The following is a 23,158-nucleotide window of genomic DNA, read 5'->3' on the forward strand; positions in this document are numbered from 1 at the left end:
CCATTTCATCAGCAGCAACAGCCTCTTCTTGTTCCAGAACCGAATTATCTATATCTTCATCTTGACATAACTGTTGGATATGTTCCTGCCATCTTACTGCTTTGTTTTCTTTCACTAGCAGTGACTTTCCATCTGAGCTCTTAATATTCATACACCTAGATTTCCTTTCTCCAAAGGTTTCCTAGGACCATACAACCTTCGACATCCTTGCAGTTCTCCTTCAGCCAGTCTCCTTAGCTACCTTACACTATCTGTCCACTTCATTCTTTAATCATCTGTATTCTTTTCTTCCCTCTTCATTTCTAGCAATCTTGTGTTTTTGTGGTTCATCAATCAGGTCTAGTATCTCCTGAGTTATCCACTGATTCATAGTTGATCTTTTCTTCCTTCCTAACATTTCTTCAGCAGCCCTGCTGACTTCATTTTTCGTGACTATCCACTCTTCCTCTATTGATTTTCCTTCAGCCTTTTCATTTAGTCCTTTTGCAACCTGTTCCGTGGAACAATCCCTCACACTCTTTTCTTTCAACTTGTCTAGATCCCATCTTTTTGCATTCTTTCCTTTCTTCAATTTCTTCAGCTTCAGATGGCATTTCATGACCAACAGGTTGTGGTCAGAGTCCATGTCTGCTCCTGGGAAAGTTTTGCAATCCAAAACCTGGTTTCTGAATCTTTGCCTAATCAAAATGAAGCCTATTTGATACCTTCCAGTGCCTCCATGTCTCGTCCACATATAAAGCCGTTGTTTGTGGTGTTTGAACCAAGTATTGGCAAGGACTAAATTATGATCAGTGCAGAATTCAACCAGCCAACTTCTTCTTTCGTTCCTTTGTCCCAATCCAAATTCTCCTACTGCATTATCTTCTCTTCCTTGGCCTACCATTGCATTCCAGTCTCCCATCACAATTAGATTCTAGTCACCTTTTACATATTGTATTAGGCCTAAATCTTCTATCTCTTTGTATGGTCTTTCGATTTCCTCATCGTCTGCTGAGCTAGTAGGCATATAGACCTGCACTATTGTGGTGGGCATTGGTTTGGTGTCTATCTTGACAACAATAATTCTTTCACTATGCTGGTCGTAGTAGCTCACCGCTGTCCTATTTTCTTACTCATTATTAAACCAACTCCTGCATTTCCTGTGTTTGATTTTGTGTTGATAATTCGGTAGTCGCCTGACCAGAAATCCTGTTCTTCCTGCCAACGTACTTCACTTATACCAACTACATCTAACTTTAGTCTATCCATCTCCCTTTTCAGATTCTCTAATCTACCACAACGATTCAAACTTCTAACATTCCACGCTCCGACTCGCAGAATGTCAGTATCCATCTTCCTGATGATCACCCCCTTTCGTGTATTCCCCACCCGGAGATCCGAATGGGGGACTAGTTTACCTCCGGAATATTTTACCCGGGAGGAAGCCATCATCAGTACATCATTCATACAGAGAGAGCTGCATGTCCTCAGGTGTTAGTTACGGCTGTAGTTTCCCGATGCTTTCAGCCGTGTAGCAGTATCAACACAGCTAAGCCATGTTGAATTATATTACAAGGCCATATCAGTCAATCATCCCTTCTGCCGCCTTTGCAACTTCCGAATGTCTGCTACCCCCCTTTCGATGAACCATTCCGTAGTCTGATCTCTCAACAGGTACCCATCCGATATGGTTGCTCCTGCGGCTCGACTATCTGCTTCATTGGGACACGCAAGCCTCCCCACCACGGCAAGGTCACATGGTTCGCAGGGGAGGTTGTCTTTAGTATATCTCCAGAAATCTTATCAATTCCAGCTGCTTTTCTAGTTTTCAACTTTTGTATCTTATTGTAAATGTCACTGTTATTATATGTAAATTTTAATACTTCTTTAGCTGTAGTCAGCTCCTCTATCTGGACATTATCCTTGTAACCAACAATTTTTACATACTGTTGCAATTTATGCAATTTATTAGACTTTTCTTGAGTTATTTTCTTACATGTTTCAGGATTTTGAAGCATTTATGTGTATGGTATTTGATATTATCACAACTTTAAATAAAGTTGAATACAGCTTTGCCAATCTGGGGACTAAAGGAACTTTGTTCACTCTTTACTTCTTGGAAATTTCCACATTCCCAGAAAGACACATGCAGTTGTAACTAATCTGAGAAGGATGTTGAAAGCGAGGGTAGCAGGACAAATTACATTTTGCCAAGTAATGCCAGTCTGGTTAAGTGTCTCAGTGTAACCGTATGTGTGTGGAGTTAATGTTTGTTATTGATTCTAATTTTTGTTTGCAGTGTATGTCTTTAAAATGATTAAATTAAAAGCCAAGCAGGGCTGCTCATATCAAACAAATAATTTTGGAATTCGGGGAGGATATTATTTTTTTCTGCCAATGGTGAAATTCTTTTCTGCAAAATACGTGTGTCAGCAAAACATATTACATATCTAAATTTGAGCTGTATTGTGGAATTTAGAAACTAGGTCCTTTTGTGCCTTCCATTAAATGATTTGACACTGTAAAAAGATTGACTGTTTCAATTTAACATCTGAACCGAAACATACCACCGACAGCTATTACTCCTGTTATGATTTGGCCATGTGTCTTTATGAAAATGGCCTCACATTTTCACTTTTTGCCCAAAAATTGCATTTAAGTTATATTTTACAGGAGTCGCACACCGTGCGGCTCACACTCTTCCATGTAATTTATCTTAAGGTTCGCCAACCGGAGGGTTAACCAAGCAATGTGACGCAAGGCCACCGTCTTTATGGTATATCTGTGGAAACTCTCACAGAAGGTGGTGAGGAATTGATGATCATGATGATGCTAGGTTTTTAAAGGGGCCCAACATCTAGGTCATCGACCCATTGTCTTACACCTTGGCCTTACAATAGGTCATGTCTCAGACCATAGTAGTGCCACTAAGTAATCAAAGAGGCAACATATTGCTGAATGCTTCACAGTGTGCAACACCTCAGTCATGAGCAAAAATTTTTTCCCATAAACGTGATAATTAAGAGCTTTTGGGCTTATGCCACGTTTTTTTGACATGCCATATTTGGCTGGTTTGTTTGGCATATACTGTACGAAACCCCAGTGCCCATGAAATCTACTTTGACAAACTCACTACGCGAATAATTCAATTGACAAATGTTTAGGAAGCTTGTATGCTATTCCATAATAGCTGCTAACTTATCACATTGTCATCGGGCTTGACGAGTGTGCACGTTATCGAATCAAATTGAAATGCTCACATCAAACACTGAAACGGTTTAAGACTGAATACAGCTCTTAGGATAGGCATACCAGTGCCGTCCGTCTACTTTCCATAGTTTTTCAGCATTAGTGTATCTTCCTTTTTTCAATCCGATCAGGAATAAAACTCCAAAAAGAGCCATTATTTCTGTTCTTGTTTTATTATTGTAGTCTATCACTCACACAAATTTCGTGGAGGAGCACAATTTGTCATTAATAATATTAGTCATGAAACAATACTGTCAGTGATATCAAAACCAAAGAATTTTAAATGTATCAAGTTCAGTTATAGTGTCCCTTTCAACTCGTTTTGTACCGGGAATTTTTAAATTATATTTCTCGACCTAGTTTTGCCTTGTTCTCTAACCAGTTTCCTACACCAGATTGTGTTTAAGTCTTTTCCAAATAAAATCTGAAATTGTCTCCGTCGTTGTCAGGTTCGCTTGCTCCCGAATCCTCTGACTGATCCATATCACTATCCTCTTCTTCCTCCACTACAACTACATGTCCGTGATCATCATCCTCATCTCCGTCCTCATGAATTCAGGTTGAAGACGTGGATCATCGTCGGAAAACTTGAAAAAGGTTTGACAAATGTCCTCCACGGTTGCCAATCTTTTAGCCCTTTCAAAAGAAATAGATATCTTTTGAACGCTTGTTTAGATCAAGAAATATTCCGCGAACAAAAACAAAAGGAATCTCATATATTTATGTTAATTAAATTGATCCGACACATATTCAATGTGAGGAATAATATTGGAATGTTCACAGCGAGAAGAGAGATATGAATAAAACTTAAGTCACAACGGATGAGCTACATGAATTATAAAACAAGTACACACGGAGCAAACACGTCCTACACCAAGTGCGAAAGAAACTGTTACGTAAATGGGCACGCACTTCACTCAGTGCGGCGTCGCGGTACCTGTCATCTTCCACAGCCCATAGACGACTGATAAGAGGCAGATAAGTGATCGGTTGAGTTGAAATAATAAATGAACATAGCATACCTTAGCTCTCAAGGCGGGAAATAATTACATTCATCAGCAAAGTGAAAGTAAATGAGTTTGCCGCACTCAGTGGAGCCGTGCACCGACGAGAGAGTTAACAGCATGCTTAACTTCATCCAGTATTGGTAGGAAGCCAAGTTCTTCTTTGATGGTTGCTTGTTCTATTGAGTCATACACCTATTCCTCAGCAACTGATTTGTGATTTAGGAAACCTTCAAAATGCTGTTTCCATCTATTCATGATGGAACATTAACCTTTTATACAAGTGTACCTTTATCACTGGACCGGATTGGATTTCTACCAAAGGTGGTGGGACCATAAACTTTCGTGGCGTAAAGAATTGCTGCAAATTGTTGTCTGCTAAATATTGCAACTCATTTGCTTTGGTTGTCCACCATGCATTCTTGAGCACACAAGTTCTTCTTTCGATATTTGCTTTGGCAAGACAAAAGGCTTCTTTCTTTGCGATGTAGTCCATGTTGTTTCTCCATGCGTGCAAGGCTGTACCTTCATTAAGGCCACGGCCGCTTCCTTCCAACTCCTAGGCCTTTCCTATCCCATCACCATAAGACATATCTGTGTCGGTGCGACATAAAGCCACTAGCAAGAAAAGAATTATTTTTTGTCGTGTTGATTAACATTTGACAGGATGCCATCCAGATCTGAATAAAAATATTCATTGATGTTATCATCAGAGTATAGTGTGGGGGCATACATGTTGATCACCATGGCATGTTGGTTGTCATTTAACCAAAGTCTTAATGTAAGGCTTTCATTATATCCAGTGGGATGCCGTGACAGTTTCTTGAGAAGACTCTTCTTGATAGCAAAGCTTGTTATAACTACAGTACAAAGACTCACACATGCAAATGCTGTCAGTTGTGTACACTGGTTTTTTTACAAATTATATACACATTATACACACATGATCCTTGCACTAATAAACTGGCATCCTGAACAAAACATTGCTAAGAAGAAGAAGAAGAAGAAGAAGAAGAAGAAGAAGAAGAAGAAGAAGAAGAAGAAGAAGACTGCAACATTCGCATGTCAACCAACTACCAACACAATAAAATCACAACGTAAGTTCGCATATTTGACCAACGATTTTCACTAGCAACTCTCACTAATAACTCAACTCCAACTCCCAAGACTATCTCTTTATATACATTGCCTGGCCAGGCTTCTAGAAAAGTATGACACAACATGTTTTCTCTTAATTTCTACAATCTCCAATAACCTATTTACAAATGGATTGAATGTTCTGTAACTCTCTAGTGACAAAGATATGTTGTTCTGGACTATTGCCCTGTGTTGCACAACATTACATTGGATGTATACATCATATTTACAGGAAATAATAAATTATATACTATTAATTACGTGTTCTTACATTAAACAAACTCACATTTTGTTAAGACCACGATTTATTCCAAATAAAGTCCGTACATTACATAAATAATAATAATCAAGCTCAATATTTTCATTATTGACCCATGGGTTAGAGAATTGTTTCCAAGTTATACTAGTCTGTTACAGTTGCATCAAGCTTACTCCATGTATTTGGTGCTCATTGGTAGCTTTCCCCTACCAGAAGAAGCTGTAACATGCACCTCATTCATTAAACTGACTGTCAGCAAGATGGGTTTCCTTGCCCACTCAAGGATTAAAATTGCCAAGTAAGATTATTTTTATGCTATGTCGATGGTATATCTTCTTAATTCTCTATTCACTATGGCTGTTCTCCTTTCGGGTCTCTCAGTTGCGGGGTCATCATTGAGTGTTCTTACATTCCATGTTGCAAATTACGATTCCTTATTTGTTCGACTGCTTAAAGGTGATACCATGGAATGCCCCTATCCGATCGGTAATATTAGTCGCTGACTATGTTTACAGCACCTTTTCTAGCACCTTTACTACTAATTGTGATATCCACAGAAGTGAAGTTCACACTAGTCCAGCTGATTCACTCCTCTCATGCTATTATTTTAGGATTTGAACAGTTTTCGGTGCAGTACAGACACTTTCCAATTTTTTATGTTAGACTGCCTTGTTGCACTGCTTATCTCTTTCTGTTTGTAGTTCATACCCGGGTCGGGGATTTTAACCTTCATTGCTTAATTCCAGTCGCCCAGGGGCTGGGTGTTGGTGCTATCTCCAACATCCCTGCAACTCGCACACCACACATAACACTATCCTCCACCACAATAACACACATTTACCTACACATGGCAGATGCCGCCCACCCTCATCGAAGGGTCTACCTTACAAGGGCTGTACTTGGCTAGAAATAGCCACATGAAATTATTATACACTGTAGAAGTCCGGACCTTGATTTGAAAGTCCCTTGCCTCATTCTTCGGTCCACTTCTTCCCACAAATGCTCTATCAGATTTAAATCGGGTCTCTGGCTTGGCCACTTAAGCACCCTAATCTTGCCCTTCTTGAAAAGGTCTTTGACGTGACGAGAGGTGTGCTTGGGATCATTGTGCTGTTGAAGCGTCCAAATTCAGTTCATTGTCTTTTTCGTGTGGAGTAACATGCTTTCTTTAAGGATGTCACAGTACTTGAAGGCATCCATAGTACCTTCAGTTGGTACCAACAGAGCAACATCTGAACGGGAGAAACATCCTCTCACCATCATGTAGCTACCATCATGTTTTACAGTGCATACTTGGTACCGGATGTTGTTCCTTTCATTTACAGGTCTGCGCACATACTGAATTCCATAGGAAGAAAACGAATTGCATTTACTGTCATCACTCCAAATCACGCTAGGCCGCTGCCAACTGTTCCAGTCTTTATGCGATGTGGCAAAGGCAAGATGTGCCTTCCTATTCTTTGGTGATATAAATGGCTATTTGCCGAGGCATTGTCCTTGCAAACTGGACTGTCTGAGGATCAATTTTACGCCACTATTATGTTGACATTGAGGTATTGACGAAGCTCTTTGTTTATGTCCACAGCAGTCGTTTTCAATTCAGCTTTTGAGAATCTTCATATGGGATTTTTGACTTACGGTGTGATTTTAGTGGGTCTACCCATTCTGTTTTTTGTGTTTTTTGCCCCTGTTGACTGTTTCTTTTTCCCACCAAATGTTTCATATTTGTCTGGACAGACCCAAATCGTTTGCCACCTGTGTCTGATTTGCCATGATGTAAGCATTTAACATGGCATTTTTTAGATCTGCTGAATATTCCTTTGTCTTTGGCATGTTGGTAGCTGTCTGAATAAACAAAACAAAACCGAATGTAAACCAACTGTATGGGTTCACAAGCAGTGTCAAAATACTTTTTGACCAACCAAACTACGATTTTTCCTTCTGTACTCACCACAGTTGTGCCCAGCTCCAATCCGAGTGTTCACGGATTTGCATCTGACTGAGGAGTGTGCACAGGCTACGAGATAGAGTTGCATGCTCATCACGCGCTCTAGGGGTCAAAATGTGTTTGTCATAATACTTATTGTCGCTAGAATATTATATGCCCCCTGTTGGATTCAATTCCACTTGCATAAATGAGATGTAAGACTACACTTCTACCAAATTCATAAATAATAATTGCACCTGTTGCTCAAAACTCTTACCGGTCACTATCTTGCCACCATGCTCACAACAAGTGTGATTCAACAACGAATGGTAACAATGAATGATGTATTCTTGGATGCTGTTAGCTTCAGATTCTGAAGCACAAGGAAATATCAGGGGCTTAAAACCATGCATAAATATCACACATTTTATTGATGCCCAATTTTTTGGACACTATGCACTAAAGGGTTAATAAAATCTCCACACAATGTTTATTATAGGCCTGCATCAGCATGTCAGGCATTGACTTCTTTTTCGTAGAAAGATGTCACTGTACACAAAGTACAGTAAAAGAAAACACTTCAAAGGGCATTTTTAAACTTTAATACTGTACTGTGTAATGCTATTCTATTAGGTTGATTAGTAATTTTAAAATCCTTTATAAACATAAAAAATCAAACAAGCAGCTTAAGTGTGATACAAGGGTACTGATTGATTTACCAATGAGAAATTTGACCTAGTAGCACTTATATTTTTTATAACTGTTGCAAGTGGGACTGTATATCTTTACTCTGTTATTTCATTTTGGCTTGCTTAACTACCAAGAGGCACGAATATATCAAAGAGGGTAGAATAGATATAGAATGCAGTAGTTTGAATAAAAGTCTCCGTATGACTGAGCTCGAGCACATGAAATGCTGGAAGGAATGGAAACATAAAGCAGCTCTCTTCACTAACATCACATTTTCCCTGGTCATTCTAGGCTCTGTTGATTCAATGATAATAATAATAATAATAATAATAATAATAATAATGATAATATTTGTTTTACGTCCCACTAACTACTCTTTTACGGTTTTCGGAGACACCGAAGTGCCGGAATTTAGTCCCGCAGGAGTTCTTTTATGTGCCAGTAAATCTACCGACATGAGGCTGACTTATTTGAGCCCCTTCAAAAACCACCGGACTGACCCAGGATCGAACCTGCCAAGTTGGGGTCAGAAGGCCAGCGCCTTAACCGCCTGAGCCACTCAGCCCGGCTTTCAATGATTCTGCTGTCAATGCTACCAAGGCATTCTCCGGTACTACAAAGGTAGGCAGATGCAGAATAGATGAACAGGCATGGATGTGGACAGAGCAAGTTCTGGAGAAAGTGCAGGAGAAGAAGACTGCCTACAAAAAATAGCATGATGACATTTTGAAATGTATATTAAAGGAGTTAGCTTTGATTCTCTATTGACAACATGGCCAGATCATTACAAGTGCATACCTGCCAATTCTTTCCCGATTTAGGTGGGAGACTCCCGATTTTCGACAGTTATTCCTGCCTCCCGATTATTCCATTATTTCTCCCAATTTTAGCTTATTTTTTGGTGAGCTTCAAACATTTGTTTTCAGATCCCACCATTTCAGCATTGTACGCCAGTGGCCAAAAGTCCTTCGCTCATTGGCCACTTTCAGATGAAATATCAAAGTTTATTAATATGAGAAATGCGCATGAATGTGCGATGTTTATTGAAACCTGTATATCGCGACGTGTATATAGATTGTAAATCTCTCATTCTCGCGTGCTATGTTCATGTTCGTTCACGTCAGTCTAGTCGATTTTAGAGACTAGTCACTAGATTGGGAGTCTATTTTAGTAATGTAGTGACAGAATTTCAAGGATAGTGACTAGTGACTTTTCTAGAGATTTTAGGAGCCATTTGGAGACAGTTCTGGCGAATTTTAATTTATTGATAAAAATAGCATTGCGCTTTGCATAATCGCATGGGCATGTGTTGCAATATATTAATCTATGCATTTGCTAAGTAATCGCATCTAAGTGCATGACTGATTCACACATGTGGAGCATGAGTTCATAATATTTTCCGAAGGCTTATGAGAGACTGTTCATCTCACTCGCATACTTCCTGTGAGGGAATAGAAATGTGTAATTTCTAGCCTTATAGCCCCTTCTATCAACAGTCCGGTTTTGAGACAATAAGTGTTGTATACCATAGTACTCCTGTATGGTGCAAGACATGTAGAATAAGCAGTTTTGACCATTGGTATCTCCTGATTTTTCCTGATTTTCATATCAAACTCTCCTGATTTTTTGTTTTGTAAAGTTAGCAGGTATGCAAGTGACATGAACATGTTTATATCTGGGGGTCTTCTTGTTATTTAATTTCTAAAGAACTGTTACATCCCCTCCTTGTTACCTTTTATTGTTTGTTTTCATTACTTTTAATATTTTATATTGTTATACAGTCAGTGTAGAATGGAATGCTTTGTACCTGTATAAAAATAGAAGAAAACAAACAAGAACAAATAGAAACAATTTGGCAAAAAGTGTGGCAAAGAAAGCTAAGGCCTAAGCTGTGCATTAAGATGATCTGAACATAGAGTTAGACAGTAAAGGAAGTGAGAAAAGTATATCCTACCTATCTAAAGCACAGGATAAGGAAAGGCACCACCTGCAGGACAGAAATCAAATCCTGAAGAAGTGGCAGCAATACTTTGAAGAAATTTCAAATAAGAAATTGTCACATCCACCAGTCCTGCAGGGTTTGCCTGGTTTGAAACCAGTAGGCGCACCACTTCTGTTGTAAATAGACAGCAGTTACTGAAGTCGTGTGCATTCATGGTTGAATATAATTTTGTACATTAAGGTAGATTGGTAAAACGGACAGTGTTTTCTTTGTAACAATATACGTAGCCAAATCATCAAGATTGATTTTATTTACTTTGTTGTAATGATTATTGGATGTATCTAATTTTCTTATGGTGTACCAAGATTTCTATCAGGTATGGTCTAATGATACTTCTTTTTTTTTTTCTTTTTTTTTACACCACATTTTATTCGTATTTTCGTCTGGAATTACTAGCAGGTGTGTGTTTTTTTTTTTTTTTTTTTTTTGCAAGTTGCTTTACGTCACACCGACACAGGTAGGTCTTATGGCGACGATGGGACAGGAAAAGATAGGGGTAGAAGTGGGAAGACAGCAGCCGTGGCCTTATTCAAGGTACAGCCCCAGCATTTGCCTGGTGTGAAATTGGGAAACCACGGAAAACCGTCTTCAGGGCTGCTGACAGTGGGGCTCGAACCCACTATCTTCCAAATATGGGATACTGGCCGTACTTAAGCGATTGCAGCTATCAAGCTCGGTAACTAGTAGCAGTGTCTGCATCTCAATTGGGCTGAAACGTCTTATGGCATCTCTCATTTTCTTTGTTCTAGCCAGATATATATTATTTATGGAAGTCTATAAGTATGCATAATTTTGTTGCACTGTTTATTCTACTTAGTTGTATGTTAGTTTGACCAATGTTTGATGTGAATCAGCTAGGAAAATGTAATCCAGTCTTATTTCTTAAAGTTCCTTCTTGGTTTTGAATGAGACGGTATTGTGAGTAGGTACAGTCTTGTTGGAGAATTGTAGGTCTATACCCATTATGGGGAAAGTTGTGAAGGGGAGTTAGTGATTGGAATAACTTACCAAGGGAAATGTTCAATAATTTTCCAATTTCTTTGCGATCATTTAAGAAAAGGCTAGGAAAACAACAGATAGGGAATCTGCCACCTGGGCGACTGCCCTGTATGCAGATCAGTAGTGGTCAGTCGGTCGGTCGACAATATGCAGAGTGAAATATTGCTTTGTCTTTAGATTCGTAGATGAGTTGCAGGTTTTCAGTCCTTGTCCATTCACAAACTGCTTGTCCATTTCGGTCATTCTCTGTGTATCTCCAAAGAGTTTTATGACTTGAAATTACCTGCAATAACACTTGAATGATTTAGGGGTGGTAATGGTGGAGTTGGCAGTCAACACCAAGAGGTTTGTGAAGGTTAACTGATCAGATCATTGATCTTAACTGAAATTATTAATATTATTGTCATTGCATGTAACTGTAATTTGGATGTTACTCCTTTACATACATTGTTATCCCATATTTCGGTAGTTGTTATGAGCAGCTGCTAGCTTGAAGCCAGGGATTTTCCCTGTGGTTTATAGCTGTGCTGCATCATGAGAGTTTCTTGAAGTATGATGAAATCAATCCCATGATTCCTCAGAGCTTTGGCTAGGAATTCACATTTTGCTCTCCTGATGCCCATGATGTTAAGTTGACAGATGTATAACAATGATCCAGTATTGCAAACTTGAGGGTCGTAAGGAGGACATTTTTGTTTCTTCTGTTAATCCATATTCTTTAACTGAGAGGTCTTTTCAGACTGTTTGGTCTCGTCTTGTTGTTACTCGGTTAGCAATACCCAGGGAACATGTGAGACTGCCATGGATGTGAGTAACGTTGTTCCCCATGGAAAGTAGAGATAAGTAGAGTAATCATATGCATATGTTCAACTTCCTTGAAACATTCGGCCGGGATTCCACCTGAGCCTGCTGCTGTATTACTTTTGAGGTATCAAATGGCTACTTCAACCTTTTAAGGAAAAGCTGTAGATATCTTAGGAATTGTTGGAAAGATGTTCTCATCAGTGTAAGAACCTAAGTTTAAGAGTTCCTCACCGGGCGAGTTGGCCGTGCACGTAGAGGCGCGCGGCTGTGAGCTTGCATCCGGGAGATAGTAGGTTCGAATCCCACTATCGGCAGCCCTGAAAATGGTTTTCCGTGGTTTCCCATTTTCACACCAGGCAAATGCTGGGGCTGTACCTTAATTAAGGCCACGCCCGCTTCCTTCCAACTCCTAGGCCTTTCCTATCCCATCGTCGCCATAAGACCTATCTGTGTCGGTGCGACGTAAAGCCCCTAGCAAAAAAAAAAAAAAAAAAGTGTTCCTCAAAGTGTTCTCTACAATGGGGTGGAATAGAACAGTTGGCTTTGAGAAGTTGAGCATCATCTTTAGATAACAGAGGATTTAAGCCCTAAGTTGATGGACTGTAGACAGCTTTGGTGGCATTAAAAAAGACTTTGTGTAGTATATTTGCTTTCAGGTAGAAATAATTCTTTACTCTTCACAATAAACACTTCTCACCCAGTCTTTTACTTTCCAGCAAATATTTAACAGTTTTCATGTCTGTAGTTGCATGTAACTTGCATTGAGTATAGTATTATAAGTTCTCCTTGAGTTAATTATAATTTACTTGATGTAATATGCAAATTTTGCACATTGTGTGCAATGAAATATATTATAATTTCGGTATATTTAATTGCAGGTTACTGGTATATCATCACCTGGAATCTCAAATCAAAGAGAGGGAGATATGCTTGAGAATGGAGAGGTGAAAGAAAGGGGAGCAGTAGAAAACGATCTTGAAATAACTCAAGTTTATTTTCCATCAGATGTTGTTATGAAACTATCAAATTCTTTGGATAAAAGTAGTAACCCAGATCTTACTGCTGATGTAGAAGAGCCCAAATCATCATCCAAGGAAAATCAGAAGTCTTATTCTCTTCCATTGGAAGCAGATTCTGTGGAAGATGATGATGTACTCACATATGAAGAAAAAAGTGAAAATGAGAAGAACGATTTATTGAAGGGTGAGACATGTGTTAATCAAACTAGAAGTGATAATTTCTCATCACTCAGTAGTGACAAAGAACAGGAACATATTGTTTCCACACAGCAAAACCATGACAGGGAGAAATCACTTGACGTGTTTTCATATAATCAGGAACCATTTTTAAAAACATTTTGTAGAAGTAAATTACGAAAGGCTCAGGAAAGAATTCCCTTTTATCTTCTTCATCGAAACATGGATGTAAATAAATATACCAATTTCTTCAAATGCTACATTAACGAATATCTAAGACGACTTTATCGTAATCAGAGAAGACGTTTGGAGCATTTGGAATGGGGCCCTCCTATATGTATGGATGACTCTTCAGTTTCAGACTTCAAGAAACAGAAATTAAGGGAAGAAAGTGATTCAGCCAGGCGGTATAATTTCCGTGACCGCTTAGTAAAACCCAAAATTATAGACTTTGCATCTGAAAATTCTGAAGAAGCTGAGGAAGAATCTAATGATGAAGATATATTTACCCCTAGGAATAAAAAGTTACCTGGAATAAAATTAAGTTCAAAACGTAAAATAAGTTCCATGAATGATGTAATTTCTCCAAAGAAGGAGAAGAAAGATCTGAATAGTGTGTTTGAAAGCAAAAAATTGCAAGATGCATCTGTCGGTGACGTGCCAAGTAAAATTGAGGTGCTGCATGAAGAAACACCCACAATTAATGCAAATGATGTTGGCAGTTACGGTGTATTTAGTAAGAGAGTGCCTCGGACTAAACTTAACATTACATCTCGTAAGAGAAATAGACGGCAAGGACTAACGTCATCTTCTCAAGTTAAAGAAGACATGGAGTTGACAGAAAATGCAGAGATAACTTCTACCACTGAGTTGGATGTACCTGTATCGAGAGATGAAGAAAATATTGAACCTCGTGAAGAGAATGAGATGAACATAGAGTTGAAGCCAGTTGCCCTTAGTGCCAAACATAAGAAAGTGCTGATGACCTATGATAAAAGTATTCGACCGCTTAGAAGAAAAACAGAAGTGGTAAGTTTCTTTTCATATATTGCTTCTTTTTCTGATTCAAAGTAATGTAAGAATGGCTGTTTATTAATGATATGGTAATTCTCAAAATATTAATGGGTACTGAAAATTTAGTCCTATTAAATCAAAAATCAAAATCAAAATCTCTTTATTTGCAAATGAGGTGTCTACCTCGGTGGCAAATGGTACACTAAAATACATTATTGTCAAGCACTAAATATTAAATTAACAAGAGAAGAAAATTTTTCCTATAATACAATATTATACAATTTACGCTAACAATGTTTTCTATTAATCACACAGCTCATCCTTAATATATTTATATTGTTTACAAAATTCTACTTATAATATCTCCTGTACTACTTACAAATATAGTCAACTGATATACAGTATGTGGAATTACTTCAAATGATACTATACAACTGGTATAACATTAATATTTACATTGCATTTATTTATTTACTTTTTTTTTTTTTTTTACCGTTCTGGATCCTAAGTAGCATAACGACCTGGTGCGTCTTAACCAGAGCCCCTTTTGCCACCACTTTTCAGAGTTCCTGAAGGGCCTTCACAGCTACCGTAGCGTTCCCAGGGCCCTTGAAGTCCCCACTGTACTTCACCCCTACGGGCAGTCCCCTACTTTGGCTGTCCAAACTCCTTAGACCAGGGGATGGAATTAATTTATTCACACACATTTTTTTTATTTACAATAACCTGCACTGGTCGAATGCCCTCTAACACTTCATTTATTTTCTCTGTTGCTGTTTATTCTCTTCTTGAATATCTGTACAGATTTTGGAAAAGGATCAAACACTACCCCTGGTAAACTGTTCCACTCCTTCACACCCTTCCCAATGAATGAAAATTTACCCCAGTTGCTTCTGCTAAAATTCCTTCTAATTTTATATTTGTGGTCAGTCCTGCCGATATAATTATTTTCCAACTGAAGCCTCTCACGGATATCTCCCCATGTTTCTTCTCCTGTATAGGCTCTATATAATCCTATAAGTCTAGTTTTCTCCCTTCTCTTACTTAACCCATTAACGCCTGAATTATTTTTTTCCAAATTTTTATTTGTTTTTTACATTATTATGACTCTAAGTAACACAAACACACTGAGAAAGAAATTTTTAATGTTATTCATCACTCAGTTTTGAAAATATTTGCCGTTACCATATGGCAACGCTAGGCGCTTCTACTACCTACTTATACTGGGTATCACTTTGATTAAAAATTTACACTCTAAATCATCAGCAGGCTACTATTCTACATTATTATTATTATTATTATTATTATTAAATGTAATACTACTAAAATGCAATAACAATTAGAACTTTACATTTGATATAGTACACACATCACTTCTTTCTGTGTTTGTAAAACCACACGGTCTAGCCGGTATGAAAAGGAACAAAACAGTCGATGCACAATCCCACTCCACACTTCAAGCACATTGTCCTCACACTGGATTTACAGTTTTCATTAGCGCACCTTTTCCTCTTCTTTCCTTCTGTGTGCTGGACAAGGTGATCAGTTTTATCAAGTCTTACAGAATCTGATATGCGGGCGCTAAGAGAGGTCCGTGAAACTGCTGGTCTTCCAGCTCCTTTTGGTACATTCTGGTATCTCTGGAGATAGATTGTAGCTATTTCTCTTTTGAAATCCAGCTGAGCAATTTTTTGTTTTCTCCCTTTATTGTATAAAATCCAGCTGTTTTGAACAGCCACATCTAGCATCCATGTGAACAAAGGCCAGTACCATTTTTTGCCTCGTATCCCAATGCGATAGCAGGCAACATTCTGATCCATCTGGTCAGTGCCTCCCATAAAGGTGTTGTATTTGGCGACCAGCCTTGGCCTTGGAATCATTACAGTTCGCTTCTGCTGCTGTGAGTATCTCTTTACTTGACCGACTTCTTGTGCACCACATGAAGAAGAGATCATTGTTACCACGGAGTTATCCATCCACCGGACATAAAGCAGTCCATCATTCTTCTCTAATGCTGTCTCATAAGTCCCACGATCTTTTTTGGAAAATATTTGCTTGTTTTCCAGAGGACATCCTTTAGGAATTCGATTTTCTCGAACAGTACCAATGGCAGAATAGCCACAATACTTGAGAAATGAGAAAAGTCGTGCACTAGAAAATAAGTTGTCCATGAAAAAGGTGTAGCTTAGTTCTCTTTTCTCATCTGGAACTTCCTCAAGCAGAACAAGTAGGGGACTTGCAGCCCTACCAAATAAGTTGTCATAGTCAGCATTAGATTTTGGTCCTTTACCCTGGTACAACTCAAAATTCACTAAATATCCGTCCTTGGTGTTCAGGCTCCAGATCTTGTATCCAAATCTAATGGGCTTACCACGAATGAATTATTTGCACCCATGGCGGCCAAAATATTTCACTATACATTCATCAAATGATAGATGTTCCTCGGGTATGAAATTATCAATACATCTCTTCTTTAACTTTTCCATTATAGGCCTTATTTTCCATGCCTTATCATTAGGGTCAATTCTAGAGTTGTCTGCAAAGTGCAAAAACCTACAGATTTGAAGAAATCGGTCTCTTCTCATTGACCGAGAAACTGCCAGGTTCTTCAAGTCATCATTCAAATCCCAGAAGTGCCTTTTAGAAGGCATGTTGTTGTAGCCACTGACATATAGAATGGCAATGAAGCAGCGTATTTCTTCTGCTGTTATCTTTGGGTCCTGATAATTCAAAAATAATGCATAGCGTCTGGTTTCCTCCACTAAATGTTCTATGAATTCTTCGTCTATAAACAATTCAAAAATTTCCATTACTGACAAGTGTTCATATCTTGAATAATCTGGAAGGGGGAATGCAGTAGGTTTTTCAATACCAAAATCTGCTCCTTTCTCCCATCGCGTGTCGGATGTTTCCCTCTCAGCGATCCACTTGATAACATTTTCAGATATTGGGGTAGATATAATTTCAGGTGAAGCTACCGCTAGTGTGGGTGGCTGTACCGATGGGCTGTACTCGTTTTCGTCCACACCTATTCTTTCTTCGTTGGATAACTTTATTTCAGCGTTAGCCAGTAATTGACGAGACGTCAGATTGTCAGCTAATCCACCTTCATCCTCATTTCCAGAATCCTCATCTGTGTCTATATTTGGTATTGGTGGTTCAATAAACACATCACTGTCAATATCATCATTGTAAATGATGTCCAGTGCTTCAGCAAGTGAAAACCCGCTCCTAAAACAATAAAGCAAAATATACGTTTTACTGAGTATAAACGCCTAGCGTTACCATATGGTAAACTTGAAATTCGGAAGCCATAACTTCCACATGGTTTGAGTAAAATCATTTGTTATGGTCATAGAATGTATATTACATTATACAAATAAGTATAACACCAAAAAATAATCCATGTTATAATTATAAGCTTATAAAAATGCACTTACTCGAAGCGGATGTCCATTTTTGCTGCACATTCAGCGATAGCAATTTTTGAACTGTCTGTATCTTATTATTGTAACAAACACGTCAATGAGCACTACATTGTCGTAAGCGCGGTTCCCTTACAGAGCGATAAGCAGTGGTACCAATCCTCCAGCACAACTGTTGAAAGTACAGTAACAGCTTTAATAATGTGTTACATGTGTTACCATATGGTAACGCTAGGCGTTAATGGGTTAAAGTTTCCCACCCAAGTTCCTTTAACATTTCTGATACACTACTCTTTCTCCTGAAATCCCCTGTTACAAATCTTGCTGCTTTCCTCTGCACACTATCTATTTCTTTTATTATGTATTCTTGGTGAGGATCCCAAACACTGTTTGCATATTCCAATAATGGACGAACCATACTCAAGTAACTTTTTTCTTTTAATTCTTTGTTGCATCCTTTAAGTAGCCTCATTATGACATGTAATGATCTGTATGCTTTCCCAACAATGTCATCAGTATGACCCTTCCAGTGCAAATTACTTTCAAATCTCACACCTAAGTATTTGCACTTGCCATCTTTTGGGATAACTACCTCATCCAAAGTATATTCAAATTCAGTTTTAAAGCTCCTGTTTGTAAAAGTTGTAACAGTTGATTTGCCTCCATTAACCTTCATATTATTTTCTTCAACCCATTGTTGGATACTTTCAAGGTCCCTTTGTAATTCTGAACAATCCTCAATGTTGTTTATTTCCCTATAAACAATTATGTCATCTGCATACAATCTTATTTTTGATGTTATATTGTTCCCTAAATCATTTGCATATATTAAGAAAAGTAACGGACCGATTATACTACCCTGTGCAATTCCCTTCCAAACTTTCTCTTCCTGAGATACATTATTTCCTACTTTGACTTTCTGAACCCTTGAATTTAGAAATGCTTTTATCCAACGTGTAACCCTTATGTCCAATCCTGTTCCCTCCAATTTCTTTAATAATATTCCATGTTCCACTCTATCAAAGGCTTTGGAAAGATCTATGGCTATGCAATCTAACTGACCTCCTGAATCCAACTGATCTGATATGTCCTGCTGAAATCCCACCAGTTGTGCCTCACAAGAAAATTTCTTTCTAAATCCATACTGGCTCCTCATGAACCAATTTTTATCATCACATATCCCTCTGATGTACTTCGATATTAAACTCTCCAGTATTTTACAAACTATACTGGTCAGGCTGATTGGTCTGTAGTTCTCTGGTTTCCTTTTATCACCCTTTCCTTTATAAATTGGTATTATTATAGATTCCTTCCATTCCTTTGGTATTACACTATTATTTATGACATAGTCAAAGAGAAATTTTAAATAAGGCACTATGTACCACCCCATTGTCTTTAATACCTCCCCAGTAATTTGATCACTTCCTGCTGCTTTTCCTTGCTGAAGCAGTTGGATTTCTCTGAAAATATCTTCGTTTGTGAATGAGAAGCTTCTTGTTTCCCTCTGTCTCTCTCCCTCTCTATCTTCTGTTTCGGTTTCCAACTCTTGACAATCATCTACTGAATCTCTAAATTCCGTACTAAATAGGTTTGCTTTCTCAGTATCTGTTAAATAGTGTTCACCCCCTTCTCCCACCATTGTAGGAATTTGGATTCCTTTTCCTTTTTGATTCCTGATATATGAATACAGCTTTTTCCATTTCCCTTTGTGGTCATTACCTTCTTGAAGTATGCCATTCATATAATTCTCTTTTGCTTCCCTTTTTACTCTATTCAGTTCCCTCATTAGCTGTTTTCTAGTTTCTCTACTCTCCCTACCCTCTTTGATTTTCCTGTTTACTATTCTACATTTTCTTTTTAATTTTCTTATTTCCCTTGTATAATAAACAGGGTCTGAGGTCATTTTACCCTTCTTGACAGGTACAAATCTCTTCTCTCCTTCCCAAATAATTCCTTTAAATTTAGCCCAAAGAGTATCCACGTTACTCCCTTCACTTATCCAACAACTGAATTGTGATATAAGGTAAGTCCCAAATTCATCAACTTCAGTTTTTCTGTACAATTTCTTGTCTTGTGTAACCCTCTTATTAAGCCTTTTTGGTACGAGTCCTACATCCATTATTACAGCCTTATGGTCTCCTATTCCTTCAATTACCTCAGTTTTATCAACAATTTCCCATGGTTTAACCAAGAATACATCTAGTAAGTTATTGAGACGAGTCGGTTCTTGTACTATTTGTGTAAATCCTCCCTCCCAAATTAACTTATTTGCCAGTTTCTGTTCATGGGCTTCACTTGCAGCTCCTTTCCATTCAACTTCAGGCAAATTTAGATCTCCCCCAATTATTACCATATCATTATTATTGTTTTTACGAGTATAATCTATTATTTTTTCAAAGATTTCCATGTCTCTTTCCTCTCTTCCAGGCCTGTATGTTCCTATAATTCCCACCTCCTTCATATTATCACAAACTAATTTTATCCCTAATATTTCATCCCTTTCATCGGTAAACCATTCATGTGAACAGTAAGTTTCCTTCACCAGAATAAACACCCCCCCTCCCTTTTTATCTCCTCGGTCTCTACGATAGACTGTGTACCCTTCTGGAAATACTTCTCTATTACCCACCCCTTCTTTCAACCATGATTCCACTCCTATCACCACATCAGTCTCATAAGATTCCATCAATGTGCCGAATTTTAATTGTTTATTTACTACACTTTGACAGTTTACCAAGAGCAATCTCAGACCCCCTTCCTCCCTAAAACTTGACTGTTGCAAGTGGGTAACTTGAAATTCCTTACTATCCTGAGTTTCTTTTTCTAGTTGACTGAGCCAGCTTGAAGTACAGCTGGCTCTTTCTACTAGTTTTCCTGGTCAGTATTATAACTCAAGGGAGTTGCCTGTTTTACAGTACATATCTTAAGATTAATAAAATCTAGAACAATATTTGCTATCTTTCGTTTACCTGAATTGTTTAGATGGAGGCCGTGTTTTGTATAACAGTATCTCTCAAAACTGCTGCATTCAATAGCCTAAGAGGAAGACTGGAACCTGCATCTCGCTATTTGCAATTCGTTGCTTTAACCGTTGCGCTATCAGTGTTGAATGGTGAAGCATGGGAATTTTCTCTGGGCAAGTTGAACAGAACACAGTCTTTCATTCAGTAATAACAACATACATACATACATTATCATTATAGACTGTTATGCCTTTCAGCATTCAGTCTGCAAGCCTCTGTGAATTTACTAAACGTTGCCACAATCCTCGATTTGCAACTAGTGTTGTGGCCTCATTTAGTTCTATACCTCTTATCTTTAAAACGTTAGAAACTGAGTCTAACCATTGTCGTCATGGTCTCCCTCTGCTTCTCTTACCCTCCATAATAGAGTCCATTATTCTCCTAGGTAACCTATCCTCCTCCATTTGCCTCACATGACCCCACCACCGAAGTTGGTTTATGCGTACAGCTTCATCTGTTGAATTCATTCCTAAATTAGCCAGTGACAGGAGAGGAAATTTATGTGTTCATGGAGACAGAAACCCACCCTGAAGAGCTATTTTACCAGGGATGGATTTTTAGAAACCCCTGCATTCCCTCAAACAATGGCAAGGGGCAGATTTGAACTCATCTTGTGATATTTACATCTTGTTGATAATTCTACACAGGATACATACAGGGGACATAAAAAGCAATTTAAAATTCAGCCTTTTCTGGAAATTATAAATGGAAATTTTCAGACGGCCTACATCCCCACCAAAAATATTTATGTGGACGAGCCCTTGACACTATGAAAAGGCAGACTTGGAATGAAAATTCGTATTTCCTTATATATTTTTGTAAATATTGCGTCTGATTATGGACAGCCCTGAACAGCAACCATCACATATATTGCTCAGATACATTGGACTTGATCGCAGTAAGTAGTCCTAAAATTTTCATTACGTTATATTTCGTAGATTTAACATTATGAATTCTTTAACTTGATGGTGTCTAAACCTCTGCTGAGCTTCAATTTAAATACCAACTGAGAAATGAGCAGCTCTGGATTAAATTGCCGGCTTGAGGGCTTAATGATGTTCGGGTAAGGGGAGATAATGGGCAAGAGATACAAGATGATAAATTATTCTTAACTAGAAAGGGTTCATCAGGAATACTATTTTACATAACATAGTTTCTGTTAGGCACGTAAATGAGCGAATGATGTACGTAAATTTGGCAGTTGGAGGAATTAGTACAAGAATTGTCTCAAATGTATTCACCATGTGAGGCTGCAGATAAGGTTGAAATTGACGAAGTTTTATGAAGCATTGAGTTACATTGTAGTCGGAGTCAACAGCAAGGGTAGGATAGTGCTAATGGGCGATTTTAATGTGACAGCTGGAATTAGAACTGAAGGATACAAAAGGGTGATTGGTGAATGTGGGGAAGATATGGAAGCTAATAGGAATGGGAAGTGTTTGCTGGACTTCTATGCCAGTATGGGATTAGCAGTTATGTGTACGTTCTTCAAGCATGAGGCTATTCACTGCTACACATGGGATGGTCCATAATCCAGAATAGACTACATCATAACCAACTTAAAATTCAGGAAATCAGTTAGGCAGTAGTGATACCACCAGTAGTGATACAGATCACTATCTGATTTGTAGTGAACTAAGTATCTCTAGACCTCGGGTAGAGAAAGAGAAATCTGTCTGTAGACAAAAAAGGATAGAAAATCTCCAAGATGAGGAAATTGGGCGGAAGTACACGGATATGATCAGTGAAAAGTTCCAAAAAATAGACTGTAAGTAGGTTTAGGGAATAGATTGAGAATGAGTGGCATACAGGGATACTGTAGTAAAAACAGACAAGGAATGCCTAGGAACAGCTGTATGTAAAGATGGGGAAAAACATCTTGGTCAAGTGATAAAGTAAGAGCAGCTTTAGGCATAAAAAGTCATCAGAAATGGTTCCAAACAAGGACATGCAGACACAGAATTACACATGGGTGAGAGAGACAGAGCGAAACAAATAATTGTTGAATCCAAGAAGAAGTTGTGGAAAGATTTTGGTAATAACCTCGAAAGGCTAGGTCAAGCGGGCAGTAATAAAGAATCTCAGAAAGGGAGGGAAAAATGAAATGAACAGTGCTCTGGGTAAATCAGGTGAACTCAATAGCAGATTTCAGGGATGAAAACCAGATCAGATTTTCGGTATGTGCCTGATAACTGAAAAATGCTATGAGAGGAATAGACAGTTATGTTTATGTTTCATAGATCTAGCGAAGGGATATGACAGAGTGCTGAGGGAAAAGATGTATGCCATACTGGGGGACTATAGGAGGGATTAAGGTAGATTATTAAAAGCAATGAAAGGCAATGTTGACATTTGGGCTGCAGTGAGTTGTTGTTGGTTGTTTTTTTTTTTTAACGTCGCACTGACACTGATAGTTCTTATGGCAACAATGGGTTAGGAATGGCCTAGGA

The 23,158-nt window shown here is 38.3% G+C and overlaps 1 protein-coding gene across 10 annotated transcripts in view; it reads left to right on the forward strand.

The window, feature by feature from the left end:
• LOC136878082 (uncharacterized) overlaps positions 1 to 23,158 on the forward strand; it is a 326,911-nt gene that overhangs the window by 221,798 nt on the left and 81,955 nt on the right. For all 10 annotated transcript variants that reach the window (XM_067152057.2, XM_067152062.2, XM_067152058.2 and 7 more), the window contains one exon: positions 12,929 to 14,275. In XM_067152057.2, the coding sequence (XP_067008158.2) occupies positions 12,929 to 14,275 (1,347 nt within the window). The remainder of the gene's footprint in view (positions 1 to 12,928; positions 14,276 to 23,158) is intronic.

The sequence above is a fragment of the Anabrus simplex genome, chromosome 1, assembly GCF_040414725.1.
Source record: "Anabrus simplex isolate iqAnaSimp1 chromosome 1, ASM4041472v1, whole genome shotgun sequence".
Classification (NCBI taxonomy): Eukaryota; Metazoa; Arthropoda; class Insecta; order Orthoptera; family Tettigoniidae; genus Anabrus; species Anabrus simplex.